General features: G+C 40.0%; 1 protein-coding gene across 1 annotated transcript in view; it reads left to right on the forward strand.

Moving 5' to 3' along the window:
• Positions 1–20,320, forward strand: part of LOC124139643 (putative carbonic anhydrase-like protein 1) — a 114,945-nt gene extending 94,625 nt beyond the window's left edge. The window contains exons 5-10 of the mRNA XM_046506901.2: positions 3,156–3,251; positions 6,611–6,677; positions 8,812–8,966; positions 15,136–15,264; positions 16,238–16,277; positions 17,882–20,320. Of these exons, the coding sequence (XP_046362857.1) occupies positions 3,156–3,251; positions 6,611–6,677; positions 8,812–8,966; positions 15,136–15,264; positions 16,238–16,277; positions 17,882–17,904 (510 nt within the window). The 3' untranslated portion in view covers positions 17,905–20,320. The remainder of the gene's footprint in view (positions 1–3,155; positions 3,252–6,610; positions 6,678–8,811; positions 8,967–15,135; positions 15,265–16,237; positions 16,278–17,881) is intronic.
• The last annotated feature ends 3,116 nt before the right edge of the window (positions 20,321–23,436 follow it).

Here is a 23,436-nt window from a genome sequence, read left to right on the forward strand (position 1 = left end):
CATTAAAAAATCTGGGTAATTCTTGTCAAGGTTTCTCAAATTTAACATTACCTTGTCCGGAAAAATTAGATTTGATGATAAAAAAAAAACAAAGCAGATGACAATTAAACCGATCGCGCAAACGCATGGTAACCCGATGCACGTTGCAGATTGAAATGAACATGCGTTCCCCCATTTCTTGCCCTATAAAAATTCACCCAGATCGGATAACAGTCATTCGTTACTGAATTGCTACCACATGCCAAGATTGACAACAAATCAGCGACACCAAGCCATTGGACGATTGCAAGGTGGACAAACCGCCCGGCATGTAGCCAATGCATTTCAAGTCCACGTAAGGACCATATGCAGGCTCCAGCAACGGTATCAGCCAGACCACCAACACTACAGATGATCGACCACGTAGTGAAAGACAAGGAAACTGCTCGACAGACCATGGGGACACACCAGCGAGACATTAGTGCGGACACCGTGCCTCGACGATTGACGAGCAGACACCTCCGCTGTCACAGGCCACACCGAGGAGCCATTCTGATACCAAGTCATCGACGGGACCGTCTTCAATGGGCTACACCGCACCAGCACTGTCGCCACTCAGACGAGAGCCGTTACCGTATCTCAACAGCTGATGGCAGAGAGCGAGTCTGGCGACGCCGTGGGAAACGTTATTCGGATGCTTGTGTTGTTGAGAGAGACTCGTGGATTGGTCCGAGCATCATGGAGTGGCTTGCCCTCAGTCCCGATTTAAATCCCATTGAGCACCTGTGGGACGAGATTCAAAGACGGCTGAATGACGTCCGACCAAGGCCGACAACTGCAGCTGAACTGCGTCAGACGTTCCTCAGAGTGTGGGCTTAAGTGCCTATGGCCTTCATCAACCGACTCATCCATTTCCAGGTATCGACGTTGCACGTCAGTCAGCAATACACACGAGATACTAACTTGTGATGACATTTTCTCCGAGACTAGTGTTGTGTTTCACTTTAAGAACAATATGACACTTTAATTTCAACCTTGATGATCAGTTTTACCAAGTTTCTTTTTTTCAATATGTCTCAAAGTATGTTTACAGTGTTTGGACAAATAAGGTTTCTCATATATCTATCCATGGTGACGTTTCTTTTGCGGTTCAGTATATATCAAAGTTAATATTGAAATAAAAAATATATATAAAACCTGTCGTGCCTACAGTTCCACTTAATGTACCTCGAGCGGGGAAAACATTAATTCTTCCAATTATCAGGTAGTATCTTGATAAATATTAACTTTGATATATAATACGCCTGATAAAATCCCCCTCGTTGGTTGTTTAGGCCTCGTTGGTTGGTTGTTTAGTGCTAGCTTGGGGAAATAGGATGTATTTAAAAATGTCGGTAGACACGTCAAATGTTAATCGTTTTCGTTACTGCAAATGTCAAACGAAATGAAATTAAATATATTTAACCAACAGCAAACTGATACAAACGATTAAGGAAAGTTGATGTCTGGTTGTAAAGTGTGGTGTTGATAAATACTTCTTTAGATGTGTACTTTTCGTCTATATGTCTATAAACTGCCGGGTAAAAGAAAGCATACACTTGACAATTGGATTGGACCAAAGAAATACAAACGTTTATAAAACGTTACTAGTATTAAAACGCGAATGAGGTGAATCATTGTTTTTTCAGGTGAACAATTGATTTGCCTTTGCATGTGTTTGGATATGTTTGCCACCTGTGGGGTAGTTTACGCTCACCTTTTCGCGAACATCTGGTATCATCACTATTTGATAGTGATTTATAAACACATGCTCATGATATAGTCGGAATCGCACAATGGACAATGGATATTTCTTATGATTATGGAATGGGGTTTTGTTGCTTTTATTAGTAAGTGAGCCTTGTTGTACCAACAAACCTCGTTTTCCTTACACGGACATTGACCTGGAATGTAACAAAGTCCAATATTGAAAGTAGAATATTAGTTCTCTGCACATTAGTCTTAATTCCATCGGTTTATTCGAGCGGCACTTTTCAACGGTAGTTGTTACCAATATGGGTTGTCAACATTTTATGGTAAACATATTAAAACGAGAGTGGTGGAATCAGCTCGCTTAGCAGTGGTACCAATATACACGACCAACACAAGATCTGAGTGAATAAACAGTCAGTTTAAAAAGAACGATTTGTGACTGTCTGTCGTCCGTATTTATACCTATTCAAGCTAATACAGATAATCTCATTTACTGATTAAACTGATGATAACGTTGTTATTGTGAACTTTAGTGGCGCTATATTTACAGAATTATATAATTTAGTTTGACCGAGGCATTGATGAGTGAAGTTTAGTAAGAATAATAGCTTAACAGTTGCTAGTATGCCACGAGTGTATACATGGTACTAGTGATTTGATAAGGGTCGGTGATAAACAGCTGTAGATACAGCTAAAGAACGTCTTACATTTGTTAACTCTATCTGACCAGCACAATCAGAGATGCGGGCCTTGTTCGATATGCGTTATCGGGTTGACCCTTGGCAATCTAAAGATAATGGAACATGGTCGTTTGTTGTACCATTCCCTTATTTCACAATTTCCTATTCTTAATATGTGGCATGTAACGTTATGAAATATTTGTAAAATTTTGTCCATTTTCCCCATGTTAATACCAGGATGAAACCCGTCTCCGAAACATTGGTCCAAACTAAAGGTCCAAAGCAGAGCTGTTGTACCCGCACTACATTCAGTGAATAAACATTTCTTGTTTGTTTCATTTTAGCCACCATCAAACATTGGCGTATACTGAGGTTTTTTTAACTTGTTTTTTTTTCCATTTAGTGACTGAACGAGCTTGGTTCAATGCTGTTTTTACAGTCTTTTCACATCAGCTTTATTTTAGAGGAAATCCTAAAATGTTGCAGGTCTTAGATATTTTCCGCTTTTGTAAAACCCACGAAGACGTTATGGTGCTGACAAACCTAGAAAAAAAATCAGAGCGAATCTTGGATTTGAACCCATGATCACAGGTTCTGCATGCCCAAGGGACGCAACTCTGCACAATGATTCAAACCTGCTTTGATACGGGGATTTCTTCTTTTTCATATTTTTTACTTTTCAGCCGTTCGTGAAAATTAATAACATACTTCTCAATTAAATTACCTGTGTTTTATATTTTCCAGATGCACATCGTTGCATACAACTCGGACCTGTATTCCAACATATCCGAGGCTGTGCGGGGTAACAAGGGGCTGGCGATCCTCGCCGTCTTCATGGAGGTCAGTGGTCACGTGACGTCAGCGTCTCGACAGCCTGCATGCCTTTGCACTTAACGCTACACATTTAGATCGGAACGTCACATTCGCTGCTAAGTATCAATGATTGGTTATTGATTGATTGGATATTTTAGTGCCCCACGTGAGTGTACATGGTATGAACGCATGTGTTTATTTGACGCAGTAATCAGACTCTATTATCCGAAGTGACACTCTTGATTATCAAAATAATATTATATGATGTTTGTACGCGCTATATACACAGCATGCTCATGCAGTCGTGTATAAATAAATACAGACTCTCACTCCTGAGTACGAACCGTGTACACACACTCTCTGGCGCACACATACACACACATATTACATGTATATACATACACCCGAATAAAAAAACATATACATGTACACACACGCTCGCGCACAAAGACATACGCACGCACGAACACACACACACACACACACACAGATTTTTCAAATTGACTGAATTTTAAAATTGGCTGTAAAACACACGCACGCACACGCGCGCACACGCACGCACACGCACGCACGCACAAGTTACGCGTCAACCAATTTCAGACGTGTATTCTTATAATTCATAAGTAACTATCTGGAAACACTACCGGCCAAGGATCAAACAACGTTCATACGCATGTACGCACACGCACGCAAACATACGCACACATGAGAAAAAAGCCTGTGAAAGTTACACGAGTATCATGTTAACGTATTCACATAGTCTCAGTAACTGTGGTCTTGAAACCTACAGAAAATTCAACTCTCGGCTGATCTTTGGCTCAGCGTGTGTACACCGATAACACAATTCGGTGTTCACATTATCAACCACTGGTCCACACACGAATAACTCGAGCCTGTCGTGATATGACGGCAATGTCGCCGACTAGAGTTATAAGTGTTTTATAAAGGACTATCGCTATAGACGTTGCATAACCAATAGATGATGTCATAAACGATGGATAATGGATGTCAGAAAGTATTCACCAGGCAGGATAACAACAAGTACCATCTTTTAACGTCTTTTGGCATCACGCGGCCGGGGAATCGAACCTCGGACCTTCCGCTCTTCGGGCGGACGCTCTACTACTAGACAACTGAGGCGGCTTCCTGGAAGAAAGTTCAGCCCCGCTTACCATATTTCAACAGAAAATAGTCATTTCTTTCAAATGTATCCGGGATTAACTTTCTGAAGAAACATATTTGTTTTACTTTCAAGGGCGATGAAAGTATATTGAAATGCAGAAATCGAAATATTTTATCGAATGCTGTGGGGTTTTTTTGTAACTGTGTCATGGAAATAGTGAGTTGACTACCGCATCACCTGCATCCTCTGTTTCTCGGCATCTTAGGACTTGCCATCGGGAGGAACACAGGGGGTTCTTGTAACAATGTTTCGTCACGTGTCTGCGGTATCCTAGACATGTAGATATGATATCAATGTCCTTTGTTTGTTTGTTTAACGCAATATACCAGCTATATGACACCAGTCTGTAAAATAGAATCTGGATCAGACAATCGAGTGATTGATATCTCGCGCATCGATCTACGCAATGGGGATACGATGACATGCATTAACCAAGTCAGCGAGTCTGACCACCAGATCCCGTAGTCGCCTCTTACAACAAGCATGGGTTGCTGAGGACCTATTCTAACCCGGGTCTTCACGGCTCCAATGTCATATATAGATATGTTCAAACGATACACGGAAGTTTGGGATATACGGAAAAAGAGAAGCGGGAGTGCTTAACCTTTTTCCAGGTGCATATTTCTGATTTTCTCTATTCCCCGTTACGCCATGTACGTGTATATATTGTTTGACTCCAGGTTTAACTGTACTTCAATCATATTTCAACATATTGGATAATGCGTCAATTCAGTTGCTCCAGCATGTGCTCAGACCATCATAGGGATACTGATTTCTGTAATAACAGTACTTCATACACGCCTACGGTAATTGCTCCTAAATGAGTAAGAACGAAATGGAGCTCGTCAGCGATGTAGTAACAAATTGCACCATGCTTTATGTTTAAAATATACATGTATTTGCCTTCATTTTCAAAGGAACAGGGGCGGTCGGGTAGCCTAGTGGTTAAAGCGTTCGCTCGTCACGCCGAAGACCCGGGTTCGATTCCCGACATGGGTACAATGTTTGAAGCCCATTTCTTGTGTCCCCCGCCGTGATATTGCTTGAATATTGCTAAAAGCGGCGTGAAGCCATACTCACTCACTCACTCACTCACTCAAAGGAACAATCACAGTCAATTATGTTGACAAATAAACTTCAGAGACTTATATTTGAGGCATTGAACGCATTGGCACGTGGTCCTGTGCACAGCACACAGATCACACATCAGGTGAAGTTAAGCAACGTCGGTCTCGGAGAGTATTTGGATGGCAGCTTGACTCCCGAGAGTTTCTAGGGCTTCGGTCCTGCCCCACACCGTAGCACATGTACCACATGTGGTGTCTCCTTTGGCATGTGACTTTGTTCGAAATGTGCCTCTGTTCACCCAGCAGTGAGTGGGTACCCGGTAGGATGAGATGACAATGTATCTGTTAACCTTCTAGCGCCTCACAGGCAGCTTGGGTTGTATACTCCCCAGGGAGCTGAGAATGTAAATCGAGTGCTCACTGATCCATTGACCGGGGTATTAAAAAAAATAGTGTAGAGCTATGAGCATCCACTTGGTGAATGGAATCTGGCGCATATAAATGCACATATTATTATCATTAGTATTTATTATAAAGTATTTGGAGTTTGACGTCACCAATGATGTTCCACTAACTGCAGCACTACGATATCGTTATGCAAAATTTAAAGCAATCATAATCGGTGACTTAAGTTATATACCAGTATTTATAAAGTCTAGGTCCAAGTAAACCCCTTATAATACGACCCTGTGTGACACCGGGTAATAATAGGTCCCAAGTATATATATATATATATATATATATATGTCGTAAATATTTACCGCAATAAGGATCACGTGATTAGGTTTTGTGATTAGACTGATTGCGTGTCATCGTGTTCCGACGTCCTTTACGGCAATGTCTGAACGTGCTTCTGAATGTCACAATTGGAGGATTTGGTCTCTTTTCAGGTGAACATTTGACATGCCTCCTTATTTGACGGGTGTCACCCGTGGGGAAGGATACTCTCACGTGGTATCGTCACTAACACCTGTTTATGATAGAGTAAGAATCGTCGAATGGAGTCCTGTGATTATGGAAATCGTTTTGTCATTATTATTGTTGTTGTTGTTGTTGTTGTTGTTGTTGTTATTATTGTCATTATTATTAGTGTTGTCATTGTTGTTATTATTATCTACGGTATATTTACCTTCCAGATTGGCAAGGAACCAAACAAAGCATTTGTGTTGATAACGAAAGAACTCAGGGGGCTACATTTTAAAGGTAATAGTATTATGAATTGACTTGAAATAGTCCGAAATATACTGTACGATTATGTTGATGACCAACAGGGCATGCATACTTTAATGTTGCGTGTCTTCAGTCAGTGAATTCTATAATTCTCTTTATGTCGTTATTAACTCGTACTTTATTTGCTAGTGTCCAAGACATATAGATAATACGAGTATATCGCAAATATAATGTGAACGATTATATTAACGTTCCAGACAAAAGACACAAAACCATCATTTCGATATTGGTGTTTATAATGTAGTAGGCCAAATATGCTGTATATACAAAAAAAACAGCGAATGTCCCGGCAATACATGTTATATATAATTCTTCCAGGTTCTATACAAGATATGTCATGATACTTATTCTCTTGTTAATGACCTGATATGTACCATTCATTTCCCTTTTTTATCTCCGGCAAGATATTTTTGTTTCAACTTCCGAGGAATAACATGGCATGTGTAAATTTTTTTTGGCCTTTGGCATTCATTGTATACAAATCTTGTTTGGTCCATGACAAGGCCGTATTCATAGATTTTGCAAAAGCTTTTGACTCTGTGAAAAGGGTTAACTTGTGGTCACTCTTTCAAAGACATGGGCTAAGAAGCAAAATTGGAAAGTTATTGTGCTCTCTATATAAAAATATGAAGCGGTGTGTCCGGAACAATGGCGCTATATCGGATAATTTTGTAAGTAGCATGGGTGTCAGACAAGGGTGTATATTAAGTCCCTTCTTATTTTCCTTTTTCATAAATGAATTAACATATCAAATCCAAAATAATCGCACTGATGGAATACAACTTCACCCCGAAACTAATAAATTATTTCTGTTTTTTTCGCTGACGATATAGTCATGTTCTCGAGCACAATACCTGGCTTGCAAAAGCAAATACATGTATTAGAGAGTTATTGTGACGGGTCAAAACTTACTGTAAATATGGATAAAACCAAAGTTGTAGTTTTTAAAAATGGTGGTTCCATTTTATAAATACTTAGGCGTGTATTTTTCAAGTATATTAACTGGGTCAAGGAAGGCACATAACATTTCATTTCAAGCCAAGACATTTTTTTGCAAGCATATTAAAAAGTCTTAGAGTTCTGGACAAGTTTACATATGATGTTTACTTTAGAATATTTGATACAAAAATCAGCCCGATTCTCTTGTATGGATCAGAAATTTGGGGCCTAGAAAATTTGGATGTTATTTGGGTATATGGTGAATGCGGAAGGTTTACTTCCCTTCCAGGGAAAGATAGAGTAGTACATACATGCATAGTGCTTCTTTAGTTGAGAACAGAATATTGCATAACAATATTTCGTCCAAGGCAAAATATGGCAAATATTTCTTTCCGTAAGCCCTAGGCGAAAATATGCAACTTATAAGTATGTATTGGTCCCAGGCGACATGCGTAATAATGAATTCCCCCTTTGCGAAACGTGTAATACTAATATTTAATTCCCCTTCGTGGTCATAATCAAGATATATCATATAATATTCCCCTTTTGGACTATGTATGATTTGTTTGTATAACCCTTTGGTCAAATTCTCTTGTTGGTCCCAGACAAGATATATGATACAGGTTTCACTTGTTGGTCCAACACAATATATATGATACAGGATTCACTTGTTGGTATTAGGAAAGATATATGATAAATATTTATCTTGTTGGTCCAAGACAAAATAAAATGTATATGACATAGAATTTTCTTTTTGGCCCCAGATAAGATATATGATATAGAATGCTCTTGTTGGTCCCAGACAAGATATATGATATAGAATGCTCTTGTTGGTCCCAGACAAGATATATGATATAGAATGCTCTTGTTGGTCCCAGACAAGATATATGATATAGAATGCTCTTGTTGGTCCCAGACAAGATATATGAGATAGAATGCTCTTGTTGGTCCCAGGCAAGATATATGATATAGAATGCTCTTGGTGGTACCAGACAAGATATATGATATAGAAAGCTTTTGGTGGCCCCAGACAAGATATATGATATAGAATTCTCTTGTCCCAGGCAAGACCGTTATGCCCCCTTTTGAAAATTGTATGTCCTCATGTCAAGAAATGTTCCACCTAAAAGAACAGAATATGATGCGTGCATGTCTGTGTGTGTTCCAGGCAAGAGGGCGAAGGTCCACCATCTGGCTCTAGAACAGTTGCTGCCCAAGACAGAACACTACATGACCTACGACGGCTCTCTCACTCATCCTGGTTGTCAGGAGACGGTCACGTGGATTATACTTAACAAACCCATCTATATATCTAAAGAGCAGGTAAGAAGGTTTCACACTAGCCATCTGGTATATAGTCAGCTCCTGATATAACGAATATTGGGGGCATGGGAATCGGTTCGCCATACCCGAAGTGTAGTTGTTTACCTCAGCACTTCTAGACCCGTTCTACAAAGCGATCTTAGTGCAAAGACGATCGTAACTCCACTACTTTAACATAGACTTACGACAGTCGTAGCGATTTGCTCACTGGGATCTGGTTAGGTTTTTATCGAAAAAAAAAATTGTTCCCGAAAAATCTGGGGAAAAGTTAATTATGCTTCAGACTGTTAAAACAAATTGAGAATAACGCCGCTTTAAATAGTTTTCAGTCACAGGCGCTGTAACTATGAAAGCACTGTCTGTTGTGTTGCAATGTGAATTATTGCTTGATAGCATACAAAAAATAGTTTTAAAGCATTTGACGTATATTTAAACATTAAACACAAACCCTGCTGTTCTAAATGAGTGAGTAATAAAACAAGATTTACGAAAATATTGGTATTAAGTCAAATATAAAAATAAACCGATTAACGTAAACCTTTGGTCTAAGTGTTTATTTTTAAATCAAAAGGTTTAGAAAGTGCAACTTATCACTAAATTCAGTTCAATAATGATAGCAGTGGATAATAAAGTGTACCCAAGTCAGTAACTGCCCGAGTGTGGCCCCTTTAAATGATCAATCTGGGCCCGCAGTTGAGCTTCACATTGCTTCAACCAACTGAGAGAGAACCGCTTCCACGTCGATTGAATTTTAGCAAACTGCTCAATCGGCCGTCGATTTCTTTGCGATTAATAAGTCGTTATAACCCAATCAGACTAGCAAATTGTGTTGGTTTCCACTAAGATTTAGTTAGACTGTTCCCGGCACTTCTTCTGAATGGGATAGCGTTGGCTTCAGTTGCCATGATGTGTCTTCTGTTGAGGTTTCGGACCCTTCATTAGGCGTGCTGCTTGGTGCTTACCCAAGCGTCGCTCCTGCAAGACAGAGCCCGGTTCAAATTTTACCCCTCACCAATCTATCTTGTAAATTTCCTCAACTTGTTTGATGTGAGTTTGGCGTTAATTTGATAGGAATAATTAGGCCAACTGCTTGTTGAACCGGGGTTTGAAGGGGTCGAGGTTGTTTGATTGCAGCTGCTGCATTTAGATGCTTTTGTTGAAACATCCAGTGATTTCTATGAAGTATTTTGATACTTTGTAGGAATTTTAACAGCGGCAATTTATGTTTCGCCTTCCTCCCATAAAGCCAGTCTCTTTGATACATGGTGAAAAACGGTCACTGATCGATGGCACTTGACCAGAACAGTTTCTCGCCTTAGCATCGATTTTATACTTCTGTTTTCATAACTTTTTTTATTACATCAATAAGCATGAAAGACGACCGCTGATTCTAATGTTCTGTTGAGAGAGTGAACATTAGTCGTTCACGTTCGGGGCATGTTGAGTGTTCGGTCACGTGCTCCATTGCACGAGCAGGTGACCTGTAACCATGGCAGCGCCGGATTCCTTATTGAGAAAATATTACAAGATTTTGATTTTTCAAACAAATTAATCATTACAGTTTAAAGAAACTGTGAAATTGTTCCTTAGGTTTACCAGAGAACAATAGTTTGAATCGAAGCTATAAAAAATCATCCAACATAGGATATTGAAAACAACGTCTTAAATGGTATACTTTCTCAAGTAAGTACACTTGATTGATTTATTAAAGAAAGAAAGGCATATATCTGTTTTAATCATCTGACAAGTTAAATAACGTGTACGAAAACGCAAACTCTTTGGTGTATGGAATATATTGACCTTATAAACGCTTTGTCCATATTGTATGAACGTTTACACAATGAGTTACAGTGTTCGCTGATGATAGAAGATTGAACGTCAATGTTGAAGGAAGTTGATGCACTTAATTAGTGTATTTTCATTCAGATGCTGCATCGATTTCACGGATGTGTTAATGGTAACACACATCGCGGATTCTTTCTTAATAGAAGTAAAATGTCAATAGTGGAATTCTGTGTTGGATTAGTGGGTCACGGATGAGGGAACGCAGCTGATGAATGTCAGAGGGATGGAGGGATGGAGAGTCTTCACTGCCCCCTCCCTCCGAGAGTGATGGAGGCTGGTGCCTCTTGCAATGTGCACTCTGAATGTGTAGTGTGACGAACAATGACGTGTTATTTCACAGCGGTGTATCTAATGTAAAATGTTATGTAGAAAGTGAGTTTTCATGTCCAATTATAAAATTAATATTGTCTGCGAAATTCCCATTGTGGTCGTAATTAGACTGGAGTTATGACTTCGGAGCGACATTGTCTGTGGCGAGTTTCGAAATGTTGCAGTTTTATCAATAACAATTACAATAATAATAATGATAATAATGATAATAATAATTTATAACAGTTTTATACCAATATGACTTTATACCACTGCAATGAGATGGGGCCACCAACGTCACAACTGTGTAGCGTTCCTCTTTAGAAATACTGACATCCTTCATATAAGTCTCTTCAGAGAGGTGCGGTGCGGTAGCCTAGTGGTTTAAGCCTTCGCTCGTCGCACCAAAGACCCGGGTTCGATTCCCCACAATGTGTGAAGCCCATTTCTGGTGTCCCCCGCCGTGATTTTACTAAAAAAGGCGCAAAACCATACTCATTCACTCTTTTGAGTGGTGCTATTTAAATCTCTATTTTGTCATTCCGAAGGTAATGAAATGAGACTTACTCCGAACATGAACTTAGGAGCGAACCCTACGATTGTCTAATATCAAAGTAATGTGTCGAGCTGATTGATACATCATATATGGCACAACGTTGCACAAGAAATATTGCCGTTTGTGCGACGTTTTCTGAGTCTAATTGGTCAGAACATTGGCTGTTGTCCCTCTCGCTAAAACATGACCGAGGCTTGATTCGTTGGTTACAAATAGCGACTACATCACAGTGGCTGTTTACATGGTGATCGGGTGAGGTGAGGAGAAATGGGAAACGTCGCGTGCAAGGTTATTGCACTTATATAGCAACGTGCATGCACGTGTGTGTGGCTGCTTGTACTTGTCCGATTGTATAGTGCTAGCCCATCGATATACCAATCGCAGTTTAACATAAAAAAAAACACTCAGATACAGTATACTGACTCCGAGCCGACCAGTCCTTGTTTTAGACCCTTAATGCCGAGCGCCAGGCAGGGTAACAACAAGTACCATATTTTAACGTATTTTGGTATGACGCGGCCAGGGATCGAGCCCCGGACGTTTCGCTCTCGGGGGTGTGGGGGTGGGGGTTGGGGTGGGCTAGGGGGGATCGCTCTGCTCCTAGACCACGGAAGCGGTCTCGTGATGGTGGAATGTAGTGTATGCACGGACGATGGAAGTAGTTCTTTGATTTGCACGTGGTAAACGTGTTCATACCTCGCTATTGTCAGGGTCAAGTGATAACCTTGACAACAATCCTCTGAAAGCTGTGCCGTGAAGTACTGACAATGGACTACATCAGATGTCATCCCGCCCTTCTTCAATCTCCATATTCCAAAACTCAGATCAGAGAGATTTGCACAAACTATGTCAAATATGTACCGATGATCAGGATAATTTCGTGTACAAAATTATTCAATCAGCCATTCGGCGCAGTGGTTCTAGAAATAGCAGAAATGTTGTAAGATTAATAATGAAACGAATTCCTTCCACTACAAACTCCTTTGTGTTCCCAGATATGCTATGGTCGTTTAAGAGTCATTCATGAATAAAATTCCCCCAGGAAGGAAGTATTTGCAGAGTATGAATATTACAAATTGTGAACTTTGATTTTGCAAACTTCATTACGTTGGTAGTAAACATTTACTCAGGATCTGCAATCGATTGCTTCAATAGTTCCGAGTGATCAGAGGACATTTTGATACATACTCGAGATGAATTCTTCACCATTTGGAAGTTTAACTGGCGAGGCGAATGCTTATAACTACCTCTCTCATCTCCATCCAATCCATCAAAGTGTTCCTCGGCGATGTGTTGTTTATAAAAACAGCAATTTCCAGCCATTGAGCTCCGTACATGGTCCCTGAAGCTCTTAGCAGGGCCGGGTCAATCCTTGACGAGTCCTCATCCAGTTGGCAGCAAGGGCGTTCGATGAACAAGTTGCAATAACCCGTCTTTTTAATCTCCGGCGATCGAAGTTCTCATAACTCCGGGATAGCTGTGGCAAGGGACTGGAGGAATTTCTTCTTTATCTGCATCAAATGGCCGGTAATTAAGACGCGGCTTGTTTGGCATTGGTGTCTGCTTCCTATCTCTCGTGGAGTGACAGAGTTTTTGATGTTTTCGTCAATAGTCGTGCAATATTATTGAATTAGCACGTTGCAAGATTTGCCAGTGTCCGACATGAACAACCACCCCAACCTCCCTCCCCTCCCCACCTCTCCGACAAGCACACGGTAAACAGACTTCAGTACACAGAAGCAGATTTATGGGGCTTTTCAATCTTTTATGAGCAGCTTGATGGGGGCTTTACAGACCCTCCATATAGCGCCCATTTGAGAAACCATAAAAGCAAAACTAAAAGGCCTTGGTTGTCGTTATAATGAAATTAAGGTATAGTAATGTGTAAAATAAAGGGACTAACAGTTAATTGCGTTGTTGTTTTTTAAACTTATAATTGCCATAACTTAGAATTACTGTAAACTCGCGAGAGTCGAAATTACAAAGATATTCGTACTGCACACTTGGGATTTGTGTGAAATATCACCACCTGTCTTTAATGAGTGAGTGAGGTTTTACGCCGCTTTTAGCAATATTCCAGCAATATCACGGCGGGGGACACCAGAAATGGGCTTCACACATTGTACCCGGGTCTTCGGCGTGACGAGCTAACGCTTTAACCACTAGGCTACCCGACCGCCCCGCTGTCTTTAATGGTTGCCTGTTGGAAGTCACTACTGAAATATAGGATAAATGAGAACAATAGCTATGTAACATCGTTCTGGGTTCCATGGTATCGTGATCAACGTTATCCTTGTTAAGGTTAGGAAAGCACAGACGCACAAGGCGTCGTTTCTGTACAGAGTTGCGTCCTTTAGTCGTACCAGGATCCGATGACGGTGGGTTAGAATCCTAGATTCACCCCGATTAAGATCCTTGGTTTGTCATCATCATTATTGTTCTCGTGGGTTTCACCAAATTGATATTCGCTTAAGACCTGCATCAGTTCGTCGAACTGCCAGCCGTGTTTGAACCATCTTCCCGAGGCAAGGGAGTCTATGCATAGTCCAATCAAAATCGCGCAACGAACTAGACATCCGGTTCGTATACAACATGAATTTCAACCGCAGGATTTGCAAAGCATGTGTACCGTCAACTGAACGTCGACAGATATTTTCCAAATATTTTCATGTTTTTAATCAAGGTGCTCAGATAATTTGATGCACTTCACGAGGTAAGGTCCGTTTATTAAACTATAGACCTGGCATATTGTTCAGATCGCCTTGACTGGACGCCGCCATATTGTTTGCAGCTAGTGCAAGTGATGTGAGAGGTGGAATCTGATTGGTCAACATAGAAAGAACATCACTCGCTAGGATAGAGTTGGGTTTAACGCCGCTTTAACAGGATTCCAGTTATATTAGCGTGTCAGCTTAATGTGGGAGGAAAGCCCGAAGTGATGCAGGTCTCAGACGTTTACCACTTCAGTGAAACCCACGACGAGCACGGATATGGTGCTGACAAACCTAGAAACATAATCGGGGCGAACCGGGAGTCGAACCCACAATCATAGGTTTCTGACGTGTCCAAGGGACGCCACTCTGCACGGCGAATTGCGGCGCCTGTAGTCAGTTAAGAGCCTCTGGAAAGTGTGATCTTATTAAAATACTGTTCAATTCTGTAAGCAGAGTTGGGTCCCTTAATACGATTAGTACGATGACCATGACCAACGAATTCCCCTTAATCATGATCCATGGAACCAAACAAAGTATTTCTGTTGAAAACGTATTATTTATTTTATTTTATTTTATTTTATTTTATTTTATTTTATTATTTTATTTTATTTTATTTTATTTTATTTTATTTTATTTTATTTTATTTTATTTTATTTTATTTTATTTTATTTTATTTTATTTTTATTTATTTATTTTTTTATTTTTTTTTTATTTTTTTTTATTGCTTGTATTTTGTATTTTCCAGCTATCATCATTACGAGTTTTATACAATGGTCGGGAAAATCTTGAGGATCTTCCAATGGAGGTAAACGCCCGTCCACTGATGCCTTTGAACCACAGGGTGGTGAGGACCAACATTAACTTCAAGAAAAGGGTAAGCAGCATCGTCTACGGTGACACCCCTTTACTGAATGTGTCGTTTCCTGGAGCAATCGTTCGGGTTACCCTTCGTATGTATCAGCACGTTCCTTAAAGCAGTCGTCCGAAGGTCGAGGCTTCCGGACAAACGGGGGTTCGGAATTACAGAGTTTCGCTATTCCTAGAACATTCGGTGGTGGTGAAATAGTTTTCAAGATGTTTGCATTTATATACCTACGTGCGTGTGTGCGTGCGGGTGGCTGCCAGTACTTGTCCGAACTATTGGTGGTTTTACTAGCCTACTGAGATATCATGCCGCAGTTTAACATGAATACCCCACTGTATACTGACGCCGAGCCGACAACCTTTGTTTTATCCCCTTTATGCCAAGCGATAGGTAGGGTAACAACAAGTACCATCAGTTAACGTCTTAGGGGATGGCTCGGCCGGGGATCGAATCACCGACCTCCCGCTCTCCAGGTGGGCGCTCTGTCTACTCACCACAAAGCAGTCGTTAGAACATTCGAGGTACAACAGTCGCAGCGCTGAAAGCACTCTGCACTTGATGTGACCTGTAATGGGACGTCTTAAGATCAATGTTTAGCGGTATTGCTAACTAAGATTTGATCTTAATGAGATTGGGTTTAGAGTAATGACCTTTTCATTATACGTTGCGTTACCAAAACCATCGTCCCTATGCAGGGGTCTCTGAACTAACGGGGTCTGGAATAACGAGGTTTCACTTTATCACAGATTGTGTGTGACCGGGGCGTGCGTGTCATCTGTCTGTATTGGCGTAACACAATCGAGTCCCAGGGCAGCCCTGATGTGGAGGCTATCACAGTATTGATGTCATAAGTTGTCCTAGTTTCTACTGACAACAGAAGAATGCCGTTCCGTTGAAAAAAATGTATTTTTCATGAATGATAATTTCTATTTTTGGCTAATTTTAAGAATAAATGTTTAATATGATTTGTTTTCTGTTACAGTCAAGAAAATGTTCAATGGAGAAAGATACGTACTATCAAGGTAAGCGTTTTTTTTCTGAATGAACGAGAAAGAAGTGAGTGTGCGTGTTTTAACGCCGCTTTAAATAGTATTCCATGACTATTACGATATGTCGGCTTGAGAGCCCGGAGTGATGGAGGACTAAGACGTTTACCACAAAGATAAAACTCATTGTAGCGAATATGGTGCTGCCAAACCTAAAAACAACCTTCGCGAATCTGGGATTCAAACCCACGATCCTAGATTGCTACACGCATAAGCCACGCAACTCTGTTCAACGAATTGCGGCACCTAAGAGGCTGAGCTACGTGAGAAAGACCCGGGGTGGGGGCAGGGTGAAAAAGGGGAGGAGGACAGGAAAGTTTTATCCCTAAAACAAAATGAATGCCAAGCAACAGCTATCTTAAATCGCCAGTGTCTTATCTTTGAGTAATCACATTATCTTTCAGTAATTAACATCTTCCAATGCAAAACCTTAAGTCTTCGGTTCTCTCTACGTTTTATTTCATTCTTTTAACAGGAGTTCTCGGAAGTCACTATTGATTTTGAACGAAGTTCTCGTATTTTTGTCATTCTTAAGTGTCATTGTGCCACTTCTTGGGAGCAAAGAGTTTCGAGACAAACTATTTTTTTGGGCTACCATAAATTAAAGGGTATCTCCTCTCCACAGTGTGCTGCCAACTTTCAGTATAGACGGTATAAAATGTTGTGACTGTGCCATATCATTTAAACATTGTGTCTATGAAATTAGGGAAATCAGTGATTATAGATTGATCTAGGTAAGACTTTTAGTTTGTGTGAATGAGTATGGTTTTACGCCGCTTTTAGCAGCAATATTGCAGCGGGGGACACCAGAATGCGCTTCGCACATTGTACCCATGTTGGGAATCGAACCCGGGTGACGGGCGAACGCTTTAACCACTAGGTCAACCGCCCCTGTTAGTTAGAGGACAGGTAAAGAGAAAAGTCTGATTCAAACTTGCCAGGGCTGAAAGTTGAATAACCCCTTCGTCTGTTTGTTTGTCGTTTAACCCCACTCAGCAATAGCCCAGCTACATGACGACGGTCTGTAAATAATCGAGTCTGGACCAGACAATCCAGTGATTGACATCATGAACATCGATCTACGCTACTGGGATGCGATGACATGTATCAACCAAGTCAGCGAGCCTGACCACCCGATCCATGTATCGTCTCCTCCGATAAGCATACGTTTTTTAGGCATGTATTCTTACTCGGAAATACGAGGGGTTCCCCTCACTTGGAGCCCAATATTTAGCTGCCATCTCTGCCTAACTTGGCACGCAGTGACTTTTAACTGTAAAAGGTCAGTTTGGTTTATCCCCTCTTTCAGTAGAAAGTCCGAAGTGACGGAGGTCGCATTTTCGCTTTGGCGAAATTGACGAGCACGGGTTTTGATTGATAGACGAATAATCACAATCAGGGTGACTTCAAACCCGCGATCTTCGGATCCTGACACGGCTAAGGGGCGCACCTCTGTAAAGCTGTGCCTCTTTTTAATCAAGAAACGATGAATTAATATAACCTAATTCATATTTATATCCTACATATGTAGTTTCAAAACTTGCCACCTTTTAAACAATTATTTTTATTATTCGTTTCAGTAAACGACCTCTACAAGAAATAACGTCACGTGAATATGTGTTGAAAATTGCGCCTGCGTGGTATGACGTCACAAATCTTGTGTTTGGTTCGCATGCAGAGGTTCAAGTGCCACGGTAGGAAAGAAATACCACTATCAAGAACTGTGCAAACTTAGAGGATTGTGGGTAATGACGTCACGGTGCTGATTGTTTACAAGCAATATCTCCCTACGACTAATTACCAAAGAACGACTTTTCTTCTAGAGATGTGTTAATACACAAGGATACCTAACTGTAGACGACTGCTGTCGTCCAAATTCGCCTTGAAACTTCCATGAACATGTGTTACCATGCTCTCAATCTGTAATGTGGTTTCCGTGTAATCTCAAGATGGCGGCCGAAGATCAACATGGCGACTGTGGAGATGAGACTGGTTTTAATCTTCCGGTTACCATGACAACAACTTTAGGCTGGTGTGGGTGACGTTGATAAGTATCATGGAATGACTTCTTGAGCAGAATGGAGAACATCAAAGATGGACGTGAAGTCACGTGACGTTATTAAACTTGTTCGGAGAGCAGTTCTGTTATGGATAACAGGATATGAATACTTAACGGTGATGGGTACGGATGTCTGATGGAGAATTATGAGATACGGGATATTCTAGTATGTTTTTTAACATTGGAATAGACCTTATCAACGGAACGCGAGTTTTACAGATTCGTCCAACCAGGGAACATATAGATGTCTGGCGTCTGGTTCAAGACGCCAGGAAAATGCTATTCGTTTCCTATACGTATATTACGTGTCTGTTGTTCCAGCATCCTTCCCTGCTTCATGTTCCAACCCACTGCTCCAGCTTCCATATGTCGTGCGTTATACATCCCTTGTATCAGTTGTCTCCCCTTTCAAGATTCTTCAAGAGGAGGTACACAACTCCATGTTCTTCTAATCCTCGCGGGCAATGTGCCGTTAATACCCTTCCAGAAAAATTGGATCTTAACGGACCGGACAAAAAGATTATCCATTGCAGTTATTATCGGTAAATGCTCAAATTATGTACATATAAGCGATTTATGACATTCCTACTAATATTGTTATTAATATTATAACTGAATATATCATTACAGAATATTTTCTTAGTGTTGTCGGTTACACATGTCTTTAACATTTGGATATTCTAAGGTTGAAATTGAACGAATTAAAAACAGATCCCGAGATTATTCAAAAGGGAAATCATTAATGTGATAGTGTGAGTGAGTGAGTAAAGATTAAACGTCGCTTCGGCACTGTCCCGGCAATATGGCGAAAAATATTCGAAAACGGAATTTATATGAAATGATACAATGTTTAGCTCAATACCGGATGGGTGTTTAAGCCTATGTCCTTTCTCTGGATGTCCATAAATGTTCATTGCGTTAAGGACAAGAGTGTCATTTCAGAAGGCACTCGTAGCCCATCTTCCCGAGGCCAGAGAGTTAACTGACTTTAAAAGTCCAGTTTCCACGGAAACTGGACTTTTATAGTCAGTTAACTCACTTGCCCCGGGAAGATGCTCGTAGCCTTGATACTTTTTATCATTGCCTACCCAAATAACTAAACACCTATCGGGAAACTCGGGTAGGTTTTACATCAATAAGATGATCATATACTGAAGGAAAAAAGTTAGGGATCATGAATATTTTTTGGGATATTTTTTATAGTGGAGACATAAATAAAATATCCCCAAATATTCATAACCCCTGAATGTTTATTTTCAGTATATTTCGTGTTATGTCTTATTTGTTGAATGTCTGCTGGGGTTTATGTTTATTCCCAATTTTATGTCAACTGTTACCAATTCCTTTTCGCATGTCAAGAGTCTTCTATTAATCATCAATGGTGATGATATGATTCCTTTTGGTGATATACATCTATTATATATACACAGTTAAATTTCACTATCTTTTATATCTCTTATGTAATATCCATAATTGGATTCTTCTTTTAAAGGTGTCTCCACTTGCTGTTTAATGAAAGGGAGATTCGCCCATAACTTTTTCACTTGGATATGTCAGGGGCAGATAACCAATGACATACTACCACTGTCGTCTTGCGTTTGATTGACTGAAATGCTAAAGTTGGCGTTATGGTCCACATTCTTTTTTAATGAATACAGAACTCTCCAGTAACATTGTTCTCATCGAAGTGCAAGTTTATCCAAACTCGTGTCCGTGGCGAGTCGATTTGTAATCATGAAGTCTGATGCACAGTCGCTGTAACGGTGGTAAAATACACCGGTGCATCGTGTGCATTATTCCATATATGGTCATGTCTATTTCCGGTTTCCCTCCATTGTCCTGCATGAGTCTCAGCCTCGGAGCTGAGATATATATATATATATGTCCTACCTATATGTTTGAGAAATAATTGTCTTCTTTTTAATGTTCCATTTCAACACATGCTGCCACAGGATCTCGTTATTGGTCAATAAATAAAAATATATACCCCCTATATGGAAGTAGAGAATTGCATATAGGGGGTATATATTTTTATTTACTGACCAATAACGAGTTCATGTGCATGTTGCCCTTAAAAAACAAAGACCTAATTTTGTTCGTACAAAAATACACAGAACTTACTCAAAAAATTGCTCGCGTCTTATTCCGAGAGGCGCCTAGAAGCAAATTGATAATCTGCAAATCTGGACTTAAAACACTTAAAAACATGAATTTCAAACAGGTGTTCCAGTACCTATTCAAACCATTTCTTTTCAAGACTTCGTGTTTTCTAATTACGACAATGGCTTTAGCTGGAATTGAAAATAAATACTTTTGGAAGCGGCAGACATTTGGACAACCTATTGAGAAATTCCATTCATGTATTGAGAATTTAAAAAAAGCAAACTTTGCAGCGGTGTCTGAAACATACAATTGTACAGACGTTGTATTCGTTCTACTTGTATATTGTACATTTCTACCGTAGAATTTGTACCCTGTATATCAACTCTTCATCCTCTGTGTAGAGCGTATATTTGTATGTTTCCTCTCTCTCTTTAGCTGTTACTTGTTAAAGTGTTCTGTGTAGATGGTAAGGGGTTCACCGTGTGAGCATGAGATAGAACAGAGCATGCATCGAAGTGGATAGCGTTTAAGTAAATGACAGCGTAGCTGCTTTCGTGGTTAATTTACATTTCAGGGTATCATCGAACATATGATATGTCGAACATCAAGTTAACCGTAGTTCGAGATAATAACCGTTATATACGCACAGGTCATACCGAGCCCAAAAGGTTAGACCGTCTTTAAGAAAATGGCCAACTTAAAATATATTTTAAAAGTAATGTAAGGCATTATATATAAGAAGGGATGTAAAGTCATAACACTGAAAATATAGGTGTGTGTGGAGGGGGCATTAATGAGCGACATGTTTCATTTTAGAATGGAGAATTTTCTAAAGAATTCTTACCACTACTATTCATTTTCGAACAGAACTCTAATGCTAACTATTATCTTTTAGATGAACTATATTTATCTTAATAGTATATAATTAGGAATACGTGTAGCTATTTAAGAAAATTGTTCTTTGGCTAATAAGAAGCTGATTAAAGGTTAACTATTTTGTGAACTAAGGAATCTTTACGTTTAGTCATGTTGGTATGTTAAATGTTACAATACATACGGTAATAGGGTATGTTATTGCGAGTAGAAGACCCTTTCATATCAGTATGTGACCTCTTTGGTGTGTTTGTTATTCCAGTCGAATGGTTAAAAAATATATGTGTAAACTCTGTTCGAATTGATGCAAAATGGACCCTCTAAAATCCGTGTTTCTAACTTCTGTTAGTCGGACAGTCCCTTTAACATCACCATGTTTTCCCCGTCATAATCCAAGTCAAACTGCTCCTCTGAGGTCGTTGCGCGCATAGTCCAAGAGCTGCTTATTCCTATAAAACAAGTCTGACCCTGCCATGCAAATTTAACTACATTTTCCTTTCTATACAGTCCAATTTGTAGATGTTACACCGGTGCCGTGTGCTGAACGGGAATTCCATTGTGACGCATTTGGGTCACGTGTTACTTTGGGTCTTCCTTCCTTCCTTTGGGTATTGCTCGATGTCTACCTTCACGTATATGTGAAGCCTGTTCATAAGTCCTAATAGGTAGTTATTACACCGGTGTCGTTTGCAGAAAGGGAATTACATTGTGACGTAGTTAAGTCACGTGTTACTTTAGGTCGTCCAGTCTTTGAGTACCGTTCGATGGCTACCTTTAGCTTATGTGAGTAGTCTGTTCTATTGCCACTCGGAGAGCCCCTTAAACATCTGTATGTGTAGCCTCTGTGTAAGACGTGACTGCTGATATACCCAACGTGTCGAGCCGAGCTGACGCTCCTTACACGGTCAACTGAAATCTATGCATCTAACGTAGCTTTTGTAACCTTAGCTTTTTCGGTGTTTTCGTATTATACGCCATATGCCATCAGGCACGATCAGTCACCATTCGGTACCTTCCGTGAACTCGTTCGGGTTGTCCCGGAATGTCCCGATTGGTCACGAATGAATCTGTATGCCATCATTAATTCATGTTTGAAACACGTGTAGGCTATGTTCTGAAGAACTGCATTCATATTGGAAAAATCACCGATAATGAATAATAACATCTTACTACTCTTATCGTATCTTAACTTATTTAATTCGTTCTCTTGTACAGACCATATATTCTTCAGGTTGTCATATTTAGCGTGTAAAACATTTTTTTATAAATTGTTGAATCTTCATGTAGAGTAATTTCACGTTATACTAAAGAATTCTTATGGTTACTATTCTTTTTTTTAAAGAAATTCCAATGATAACTATCATCTTTTAAACGGAGTAAAGTATTCTTAATAGTATATAATTAGGAATATATGTAGCTATACTACTCAAAAGAAGTTAAGGATCACCCGATTCTTTCATATTGGTAATGTTAATCTGTCATGGCATGAGAGATTACCTATTGTAATATGAAAGAATCAGGTGATCCTTAACTTCTTTTGAGTGGTATATTTAAAATAACATGTCAATGCAAGAGAATAACCAGTCTAGATTATCCGCTGAAGCAGATTTCATTTGGTGTTGAGGGCAAATAGCTGTGAAAATTGTATGGATGAACCACTGTAAAACAGGTGATGACAACAGGTGTTCGCAAAAAGGGTAGCGATGTCTTGTTCATGAGTAATGAGTAAGTAATAAGTAAGTAATATGAGTTGTGACAAGATGATTAAAGGTTAAAGGGGGTTTTAAGTGGGGAATGGTTACCTTATTAGTGAGTGAGTGAGTGAATATGGTTTTACGCCGCTTTTAGCAATATTCCAGCAATATCACGGCGGGGACACCAGAAATAGGCTTCACACATTGTACCCATGTCGGGAATCGAACCCGGGGCTTCGGCGTGACGAGCGAACGCTTTAACCACTGGGCTACCCGACCGCCCTGTTACCTTATTACTTGTTTGGACGTTTACGACTATACCGAAGACAGGTATATTAAGTGGTGTCTTGTTGCCATACATCTGGTAATAGAAATACGTTTTTGCCAGTAACGACTGAAATGTCTC

The sequence above is a fragment of the Haliotis rufescens genome, unplaced genomic scaffold (assembly GCF_023055435.1).
Source record: "Haliotis rufescens isolate VD_foot unplaced genomic scaffold, xgHalRufe1.0.p SCAF_7, whole genome shotgun sequence".
In the NCBI taxonomy this organism is placed as follows: domain Eukaryota; kingdom Metazoa; phylum Mollusca; class Gastropoda; order Lepetellida; family Haliotidae; genus Haliotis; species Haliotis rufescens.